The sequence below is a fragment of the Colobus angolensis genome, unplaced genomic scaffold (assembly GCF_000951035.1).
Source record: "Colobus angolensis palliatus isolate OR3802 unplaced genomic scaffold, Cang.pa_1.0 Scaffold38, whole genome shotgun sequence".
NCBI classification, from domain to species: Eukaryota; Metazoa; Chordata; class Mammalia; order Primates; family Cercopithecidae; genus Colobus; species Colobus angolensis.
In genome coordinates this window covers 7,724,347-7,734,999 of record NW_012117154.1, presented here as the reverse complement: position 1 = coordinate 7,734,999, position 10,653 = coordinate 7,724,347, and the positions used below count along the sequence as shown (strand labels likewise).

Genomic DNA, 10,653 nt, shown 5'->3' with positions numbered 1-10,653 from the left:
CTATTGTGACATTGTGGCAATTCAGTCCCATCTTCAGGCTCTGCTTCCATTTCTAATCTTCTTGCTATTTTTACCGCATCTGCAGTAACTTCTTCCACCAAAGTCTCGAACCCCTCAGTCATCCATGAGGCTTGGACTTTCAACTTCTTTCAAACTCCTGCTAATGTCGACACTTCGCCCTCACTGAATGACATCTGGAATGGCGACTGCTTTCCAGAAGGCTTTTTACTGGCTTTTCCCACATCCATTACAGGAATCACTATCTATGGCAGCTACAGCCTTACCAAATATATTTCTTTTTTTTTTTTTTTTTGAGTCTTGCTCTGTTGCCCAGGCTGGAGTGCAGGGGCCGGATCTCGGCTCACTGCAAGCTCCGTTCACGCCATTCTCCTGCCTCAGCCTCCCGGGTAGCCGGGACTACAGGCGCCGCCACCTCACCCGGCTAGTTTTTTGTAGTTTTTAGTAGAGATGGTGTTTCACCGTGTTAGCCAGGATGGTCTCGATCTCCTGACCTCATGTTCCACCCGTCTCGGCCTCCCAAAGTGCTAGGATTACAGGCTTGAGCCACTGTGCCCGGCCAAAATATATTTCTTAAATGGTAAGACTTGAAAGTTAAAGTCGCTCCTGTAGGCTGAAGAGGAGATGTGGTGGTAGCAGGCATGAAGACAGCATCTCCTTATGCGTCTCCATTGGAGCTCAGGGGTGACCAGGTACATTGTTCCATCAGCAGGAATATTTTGAAAGGAACCTCAGTGTTTGGTTCAACAATGGGCTGGAAAGATTCAGTAAACCATGCTGTAAACAGATGTGCTGTCATCCAGGCTGTGCTGTTCCACTTATAGTGAGCTTGAGCATCACTGTGAAGGACATTAGGATTTTCTGAACAGTGAATCAGCACTGGCTTCAACTTAATGGCCCCAGCTGCATTAGCCCCTCATAAGAGAGTCAGCCTGTTGCTTGAAGCCAGACATTGACTTCTCCTCTCTAGCTATGTTAAGTCCTCGATGGCATCTTTCTCTTTTTTTAAAATTTATTTATTTTTTGATAGAGTCTTGCTCCGTTGCCCAGGCTGGAGTGGACTGGCACCATCTCAGCTCTGCTTCCCGGGTTCCAGCAATTCTTGAACCTCAGCCTCCTGAGTAGCTGGGATTTACAGGACTATGCCACCATGCCTGGCTTATTTTTGTACTTTTAGTAGAGATGGGGTTTCACCATATTGGCCAGGCTGGTCTCAAGCTCCTGGCCTCAAGTGATCTGCCTACCTCAGCTTTCCAAAGTGTTGGGATTACAGGCATGGGCCACTGCGCCTGGCCATCTTTTTCCAATAGAAGGCTGTTTTGTCTCCACTGAAACTTTGTAGTTTAGTGTAGTCAGCTTCATCAATGATCTCAGCTGGATCTTCTGGATAACGTGCTGCAGCTTCTCCATCAGCACTTGCTGCTTCACTTTGCACTTCTGTGTTGTGGAGACGGCTTCTTTCCTTAAACTTCATGAACCAACCTCTGCTAGCTTCCAACTTTTTTCCTGCAGCTTCCTCACCTCAGCCCTCATGGAACAGAGGAGAGGTAGGGCCTTGCTGTGCATCAGGCTTTGACTTGCTTAAGGGGATGTTGTGGCTGGTTTGATCTTCTATCTGGATCACTCAAACTTTTATCCATATCTGAAATAAGGCTGTTTTGCTTTCTTGTGACTCGTATGTTCACTGGAGGAGCACTTTTAATTTCTTTCAAAAGCTTTTCCCTTGCATTCACAACTTGCCTGTTTGCTGGCAGAGACCTAGCTTTCGGCCTATTTCAGCTTTTGACACACACGTGCCTTCCTCACTAAGCTGAGTCACTTCCAGCTTCTGATTTCAAGTGAGTTGTGTGACTCTTCCTTTCACATGAACACGCAGTGGCCACTGTAGGCCATTATTAACTGGCCTAATTTCAATATCGCTTGTGTCAGGGAATAGGGAGACCCAAGTAGAGGAAGAGAAACGGGGGGTGGGAACAGCCGGTCGGTGGAGCAGTCACAGCACACACAGTGCTTACCGATTAAGCTCCACCCCAGAACAATTACGAGAGTAATAGCAAAGATGATCACTGAACACCCTCACAGGTATAATAAACTTTGAAATATTGCAAAAATTACCAAAATGTGACACAGAGACATGAAGTGAGCCCCCGCTGCTGGAAAAACGGCACCGACCAACTTGCTCCAAGCAGCATTTTGACACACCTTCACTTTGTGGTAAAACAGCATCCACACAGAGCCATGAAGCAAAGTGCAACAGCACACAGGAACTGATCTCCGGCTGCAGAGCTGGAAGCTTTGGGCCTGCCCATCCAACTGGTGAGGCCCAGTGGCAGCAGGGCTCCCCAGCAGGAGTCCAAGGCACCTTCAACTCCCCCAGCAGCCCTGGCCTCTCGGCCCTGAGGGGCTGTCCCTGATGGGGGAAGGGCTAACCCTGAGCTACACCTTTTCCCCACCCACCCTTTACAGTGCAGAGACAGGGTCCCTTCCCAGGTAACGGAGCCAAGTGACACACCATTTTACAGGGCCTGGCTAAGGCACTAGAACGAAGAGCTGGGTCTGGCTGCCAGTTTCCACAACTGATCTGCTGACCCTAACCCATCCTGCAGTCCTGTCCTGGGCTTCCTTAATTAACGGGTGTGCCATTAAAAAGAAGGCACAGAAGACACTGTCAGCTTTCATCTGCTACTTAAAAAATAGTGATAATAGTAATCAGTATCACCATTATGAATAGCACCTTCACATACTTACTTTTTAAGGTCAAATACAGTGACTCTATTGCCCACGGGACTGATAACTGAATTTCCATCGCAGGTAAAATTTAGGTTCCCACGCCGGTACACCGTACCCAGCAAATTTGAAAACTGAAAAGAAAACAAAATTGTCTTAACACAAAGAAAACAGTCGACTCCCAGAAAAGTACTAAGTGAGGAATCTGGGCAGAGAGATGGCATAGAGAACCTCACCTTGGGGGCCCGTTCACATTTCCTGGGTAAGAGAGGAAGAAGGGAGCCTGATCCTCAGGAGACCAGAGGAGCCTGGGGGGGCCCAAGCTCCCGCAGAGATGAGTAAGATGCCCCCGGCAGCACTGAGGAAGCCTCCCAAGACAGGAGGCGCCTGCCAGGTGAAGAGGGGCATGGAGCCCTCATTTCACCAAGAAAAAAGCTGCAACAATGGAACAGCACCCCGAAAGTGCTTAGAGCTCAGGGCATCCAGAAGTGTTGCAAGCCAGCACACTATTTACTTATTTACTAATTCACGAGAACAAGCGTTCACTGGAGACTGCCATGTGCACACACACGCACACTCATACTCGATCTCTAGCAGGAGGGGGATGAGAAGCGTGGGAGGAAGGGCTACTTTAGAGGGTGGTCACGGAGAGCCACCTGGAAGCGTCACCTGAGCTGGAATCTAAATGGGAAGGCACCAGTCAGGCTCTGAAGCCGTGGGTGGGCAGCGCCCTCAGGACCTCAGGGAGGAGCCTGGTCAGCAGAATGACTTCAAGCGGCCAGGCAGGCTTCAAGGGACACTTTTTGCCATATAAGAATATGGAGCGGAAGAAGTCCTGGCCTGTGAGGACGTGGATATGGCTTCTGGTTTGGTGCTGGGCACACAGCGGTGCCTCCACCACCACAGGGGACACAGGAGCAGCACTCTGAGGGGCCAGTACCATGCTCAGTTTCGGACAGGGCAAGTGTAGTACACGGTGGGTTCAGCAGCAGAAGCCCGTGCAACCCTGGAGGCCCAACAGTCAGGGCTACTGTGGGAAACACGGGCGTCCCCATAACCAGCCAGCTGTAGCAAACGCCTCAGAGACCCCCAGGCTGGCTCCGCGGCCCCCTATTACCTGTCCCACCCGCCTCCTGCACTTCACATCTGGGACAAGTCTTCCCTGGCTCTCAAGACCCAGGGTGTCCGCCTCAGGAATTCTCCGGCCTCGGGAAACAGGGCTCACACCTGGGTTCCCTGCTCTTCTGCTCACCTGGACGCTCGCTCGTTAGGGAGCAGCCCCGGGCCCGGGGTCCCTCCTGTCCTCACCCCTCCTGCTCGCGCCCCCGCCCCTTCCCACCTCCTCATCCCTCCCGAGGGTGCTCTGCCCTCCCCGACGGCACCAACTCCAGCCTTTGGGCGGGGCCATACTCAGGTTAAAAATACACCGGGACCCCGACAAATGTCCCTGTTCCCTCCGAGGAGCCTTCGGCGCCTCCGTCCCAGCTCTCCCAAGAGCCCCACCACAGCCCGGCGTCCCCGAGGCCATGGGCGCGCAGACCGCCGGCGACCCCCACGCGGCCACACGCCGCGAAAGCAGACCACGCGCCCCAGCCCGCCCGGCGCCAGCTCAGGCGCCGACCACCGGAACAGCCGCGCCGATCGAACAGACCGCCCACCGCCCGCACTCACCCGGTAGGCGAACTTCATCACTACCGCCGCACGTGCGCCGCGGCTCAAGCCGACTGCTGCCCACAGAGACACCTCCCGGGGTCCGCGCGGCACCGTCCACAGCACGCACTTCCGGAAAGAGACGGCGCGCACCGCCCACAGCGCGCGCTTCCGGGGCGGGGCCGCGCACCACAGTCCGCAGCGCCCCAGGAGGCCGGAGGAGCCGCCTCGCTCTAGCCCGGCTCCGAGGCGGAGTTTGAACGCAGGCGGCCCAACCCCTCCCGAGGCGGGGCCTTCTCCGGGCCCCGCCCACACCCCGGAGCCACGCTGCAGGGCGCTCTCCGCACGGAGGCCCAGCCTGGCACAGCAGCGTCCACAACATCCGAGAGCCCTGCACACCCAAATGTCTTCGTTCTTGTGAGCTACTGGGTAAGGAATTATGAATAAAGTCCCGAATGCTGGCCGGTGCGGTGACTCACGCCTGAGAGACTGAGGAGGGTGGATGACCTGAGGTCGGCAGTTAGAGACTAGCCTGGCCAACATGGTGAAACATCGTCTCTACTAAAGTACAAAACTGAGGCGCATGCCTGTAGTCCCAGCTACTCAGGAGGCTGAGGCAGGTGAATGGCTTGAACCTGGGAGGCGGAGTTTGCAGTGAGCAGAGATCGCGCCATCGCACTTCAGCCTGGGCAACACAGCAAGACTGTCTCAGAAAAAAACAAAAACAAAAATTCCGAATGCTTCCCGAAAAGCAAATAATCTATGCCAAGAGTCAGGAACAAGGACTAGGGAGGTAAAACAAGAAAATCTTCACATTACATACTGTTGTCACACCATGTCACAGCAAAAGATCCAGTGCAAAACAGCAGTTTCTTCTTAAAATGTGTATTTTCAGAATTACAATGCTTACATTTTAAACAGTCTTAATACAATGGTTTTAATCTAACAATATATTACATAACATGAAAAATGACTTTTCATAGTAAACCATGAAAATGGAATACCTGCAGTGTCAAAGTCACCAACTTGTCACCTTTTCCAGTCACAAAGTCCCAACACATTGTATTAATGCTTGGGAGTCTTACAGCCTGATGTATAAAGGATGAATAAATGTAGAGAAAGGAGCATTTTCATGAAAAATAAAATTTAAAAACCAGGTAGGATTTAAAGAACACAGTCGAGAGTAAAACATTTAGATCAGCCCAGTTTGCCCTTTTATAAAAAGTAGTATAGCTTTTCATTTTATATACAAACCTGGAGTGTCTGATTTCATTTTAAAACTTAATTTTAAGCACTAAAGATAATTTGAATAGAAGCCTGTATTTTTTCTGCTAATTCTGTATAGGATATCTAACTTCTCCACTGAGTAATTAATTAATACAGGAATCTGACCCTCCTGGGCTGTGCTGACAATGGAACTGTTGTAGGTAAAATCATTTTCTGATTAAATACAACAATTTCCACCTTAGAATCAGAAGTTATAATTTTTCCAATCATAGGACATCCCATGAAATTCACAAAAATTATAACTTATTTTATTTTCCATTTCACAGTATTTACATGTTCCACAGATATTTGTAAAACGGCTGCAAATTCCTTGCTTTTTAGATACACATTGTATATCTGGCTTCACAATTATTTAACATCTCTTACATCTTTATCAACAAAACCAGCTTGTCTCAAACACATAGACCTTACTTTACATAAAACAATAAAAATCCAATTAGTTACTGTTTTAGGACTTTTATGACAAACATTAAGAAAAAAATGACAATTTTGGGTAACCTTCTTTGTCTTAAAGAGGCGGAAGCATTCATGTAACATAATTTGCAAAAGATCTTTTGGGTAATTGGGGGAAAAACTGATAAATTTGATTTCATTCCATTTTCAGGCAATAAGAAAGCGCCATAAACATTTTGAATTTCCCCTTCATTTCTTCCTCTAAATATATATGAAGTTGGATAATTTCATCCTGGGAGTAGAACTAGATACAAGAATATCAGAGAGCAATAAATAAAACACTTAATCACATTTCCTCTTCCAGAAGGTAAGAGAGAAAGGGTAAGAGGGAAAGCTACATTATAGACTGGGGAAGCCTCCCAGGCTGACAACACGGATTACAGGCTCTTCTGACAGAATCAAATCTCCCATCTCTTTATTCACAGGACTTGGTAGAAATGCAGGGCAATCGTCAATTTTTACGATAAAAACACCTTATTTTAGAAACCCTAAACTATCATTAGATTCTGAAGTTCTAATTTGCTAACTAGTTTGACCAAGTTTGTTAGTTTTAAACTGCACATGAGGAAGATAAATTTCTGGGAAGTTTAAATACACAATTATTTATCTTCTTTACATGTCTCCAATTTCTACAAATGAAAAAGACGTAGAAGGAAAAAAAAATCACATCACCTTTATTTATTGAATGAGCTAAAAGACAACACAGAGAATTCTGGAAATGACAGCTGTCACGTTTCCCCAGTCTGTGCCTCCTTCCTCCCACGCCCCACTGCCTCCTGCAAGCACCGTGCTGGGCGGGAACCCGGTGCTCCTTCTTTCCACGACTTGCACATCCACGGGGATTCACACGAGGCCACTCGCTGCTGGACCCGATTCTATCTGCTCACGCTAATCTTGTCAAGTTCAATTCCAAGCACACTTGCCCAGGAAGTTAAGAGTACTCTGTTTCATATGTACAAAAATACATCGCTTTGGAGAGCTGGAAAAGGTTTAATACACACAACACTTATTTACAAGCTGTGACTTTCACACCTGTAAAAACAAACACACTTATTTTTGTCCTTGGTTGTTGGTGCAACTTACACAGAAACATTACATCAGTTAGTCTGTATTTTTAAAAATAATAAATCAACCATATGTACAATTAAATTTACAACCGAAAGCAAATAATCCATCGCAACAGTGTGACTGCAACTCAGTAGACCAGCGGAGGACATTCCAGGACTTGAGTCCTTCCCTACAACCAGACTGAAAACACACTGAGGACCTCTCATCCTCACGATGGAACATCTTAATTTCTAAGACTTAAGGTGCAAAAGAAAAATAATGATTATACAGCTACAATTACATGTAAAGACTTTAAAGGGACAGAAAAACGTATTAACCCTCACATATATAATGATCATTAAATTAAATACATATTTAACTCCCAGTGCATATGATATTCTATCAACATTATAGGGACCACAGGGTTCTAGAAACATTTATCCCTAAACCACCTCACCGCCGAGGAGTTCCTCACAGCCGGGTCTCAGCTTTCTTCAGTACCTTTCACGTGGCTCCGGCTGATGGACCTCCAGGTCCCCCAGCTCCGGCATCCCAAGGCACAGAAGGGGTTATGATCCCTCCCTCCCCCCACCCACCTCCCCTAGCGGTAAACGGCTGTTTTACCCCTTAGGGGACACAAATAAACCCCGATCAGGAACCTGGGCAGCTGTGTGACCCGAAAGGCACACACGTCACTAAGAATGCAAGGCCTGCTAAGTGTCTACCTGAAAGACAAATGGCCTTCCACAAAGAGCCAGCAGACAGAGGCTGCTTCGTGGAGACAGCATGGGTGGAAACTTTCATGAGCAGCGTGTGAGGTAGGGGGAGGGAGGCTGGAGCTCTGAGTAAGTGGTGTGGGACACCAGCATGGGGACGGGATGAGAAAAGCAGGAATCTGGGATCACAGGCGGCATGAAAACAACAACAGAACTCGGCTGGCCAGCTGCATGAGGATGCTCTCTGATGTCCCCACAGCCAGGCAGGACCACTGAAGGTCTGGCTGGAGCCAGAACGGAGAAGAGGCCAGTCACAGTCCCATAAAGTGCACTCCTAGCTGGGCCATGGCATGTGTTCCCCCCAGCGCTGTCATGTTACACTGACTTCCAGGACGTGGTCATCTTGGCTGGGGATGACCAGGACTTGCGTGCCTGAGCTGGAGTTGAAGACCTGGCCGGCCGGTAGTGCCTGCAGCCGGGGCATGGGCAGGCCTTTGTGCTCGCTGCTGCAGGCCGAGTGCACGCTGCCCCTGCTCTTAAGGCTGCTGCTGTCTGGCTGGTCGTCCCCGTGCTTGTCTACTGACAGGCTGTCATTTTCTATCCAGCTGTCTGCAAAACACACAGGAAGTTAGACCCAAGCTGTGCCCACACTCACCTGGGGACTGGCAAAGCCACATGGAGCCAGGCAGAACATGCAGAATGCCACCCAGCGCTGCCCCTTTACAGAGCACTCTGCGCACGGAGGCTTGGTTTCAGAGCCGGTGCCTGAGATTCTAACAGCACACGAGGCTTCTGGTACCAGTTTCTACTGGCACTGAAAACACGCCGCTAGTTCTCACACCTGCTCACCCACAAGCTTATCAGCTCTCGCACCGAGTCATCACCCGCTCGAATACTGAAGGTCCACTTTGTCTTAAACAGTCCTTACCAGCGTCCAGTTGGGAGGAGTGCGCAGAATGATGGGGGAGGTACTTGAACAGCCTGACGTCGGGCAGAGGGAGATACCCCGCGAAGAGCGGCAGCACTTCCATGTGGACCCTGTGAGTGGCCCGGGCAGCCACTGGCATGGAGATGACACCACAGCTTTTCCCACACACTGCCCAACTGCTACTGTTGTCGACAACTGAAACGAGAGGAAGCGCGGTGTCACCCAGGACGGGCCTTCCAGTACTCGGGCGAGAGTCACAGCCATCGTTACCCAATCTTCTCACCCAACGGTGTCTGACAAAACACCGTGGACACAGAGCCCAGTGCCTTGTAGCTGCACCTGAAGATATAGCCATGCACTTTCACGGTGACAACACCTATTTCACTGAGTCCAACTTCAATTCGTTCTGGATTAGAATGAATTATGCTGGACGTGTACAGAAAACGGCATTTTTCCTGTGAGGTTAATAAATGAATTAATTTTGATTTCAAATTTTTGTGTCACCTTCCAAAGTATGGTTACTTTGGCAGTTAAATGAGTTCTGTCTGGCAAGTGACAGTCTCTAAGACCACTGGGTCTGAAGCCAACTCTGCCACTCAAAGAGCATCCCAAGGCCTCCAGGCTCGATGACCTCTGTAGAGCGGTGAGACCACCACCAGCCTCACAGAGCTGCTTTTTAAGGATGGAAAGAGATATGTATGAGGGAACTACAAAAAGTTCACGCAAAAATGGAATCCAAAGATGCAAATAGAAAATATAAGCTTTATTTCTCAACATAAGCCCCACTAAAGTCAAGACATGTTTGTAAGCAATGGATGCCATTGCTTACAATGCCATTTAGTCCATCCCTGAAGAACTGGGAGGCCTGAGAATTTAGCCATGTCAAAGCAGTCTTTTTCTACATTAGACGAATAAAAATGGGTGCCTTTTAAAAACTTTTTTAAGATCAGGCAACAAAAATAAGTCAGAAGGAGCCAAATCAGGTCCGTAAGGTGGATGCCTCATGATTTCCAATAGAAACCCTCGCAAAGTTGGGCTCGTTTGAGGAATGAGCAGGAGCACTGTTGTGGTGGAGGAGGACTCTCTGGTGAAGCTTCCCCAGGGGTTTTTCTACCAAAGCTCTTGCTATCTTCCTCAGAACACTCTCATAATACCCAGATGCTGTTGTCCTTCGACTCTCCAGAAAGTCAATAAGGAAAATGCCTTGAGTATCCCAAAAACCTATTGCTGTGGCCTCTGCTCTTGACCGGTCTGCTTCTGCTCTGGCTGGGCCACCCCACCTCTTGGTAGCCATTGCCGTGTCTGCTTTGTCTTCAGAATGGTACTGGGAAGGCCACACTGCATCTCCTGTTAAGGTTCTTTGAGTAAATGCTTCAGGATCTTGATCCCATGTGTTTGAAGTTTCCATGGGAAGCTCTGCTCTGGTTGGCCGTGGACCTGGGTGTTAGGGTTTTGGCACCCACTGACTGGAACGTTTGCTCACCTTTCTGTCCTAATTGCATAAGCTGAACCAGTTGAGATGTCTGCGGTGTTGGCTCTCATTTCTGCTGTTAATTGTCAGTTCTCTCCAATTAGAGCATGAAAAAGGTGAATTTTTTCCTTGACAATGGATGTGGATGGTCTGCTTGCTGCGGCCTTAATCTTCAGCATCATCTCGTCCCTTCTTTTTTTTTTTTTTTTTTTTTTTTGGGGTCTTGCTAGTTGCCCAGGCTGGAGTGCAGTGGCACAATCTCGGCTCACTGCCCCTGCTCCTCTCGATGGTCACCCTCACCATACAATTATCCTTCCCACTATGACAATCATTCCTTCCCCTCTTCTCCCCTCTTT

General features: G+C 48.8%; 2 protein-coding genes across 2 annotated transcripts in view; both read right to left on the bottom strand.

Annotated features, from left to right (window-relative positions):
- Positions 1-4,619, bottom strand: part of PWP2 (PWP2 periodic tryptophan protein homolog (yeast)) — a 23,796-nt gene extending 19,177 nt beyond the window's left edge. Inside the window, exons 1-2 of the mRNA XM_011954129.1 lie at positions 4,417-4,619; positions 2,767-2,879 (exon numbers count right to left, since the gene is read on the bottom strand). Of these exons, the coding sequence (XP_011809519.1) occupies positions 2,767-2,879; positions 4,417-4,434 (131 nt within the window). The 5' untranslated portion in view covers positions 4,435-4,619. The remainder of the gene's footprint in view (positions 1-2,766; positions 2,880-4,416) is intronic.
- A 3,167-nt stretch (positions 4,620-7,786) lies between these two features.
- TRAPPC10 (trafficking protein particle complex 10) overlaps positions 7,787-10,653 on the bottom strand; it is a 77,307-nt gene continuing 74,440 nt past the window's right edge. Inside the window, exons 21-22 of the mRNA XM_011954128.1 lie at positions 8,827-9,021; positions 7,787-8,507 (exon numbers count right to left, since the gene is read on the bottom strand). Of these exons, the coding sequence (XP_011809518.1) occupies positions 8,269-8,507; positions 8,827-9,021 (434 nt within the window). The 3' untranslated portion in view covers positions 7,787-8,268. The remainder of the gene's footprint in view (positions 8,508-8,826; positions 9,022-10,653) is intronic.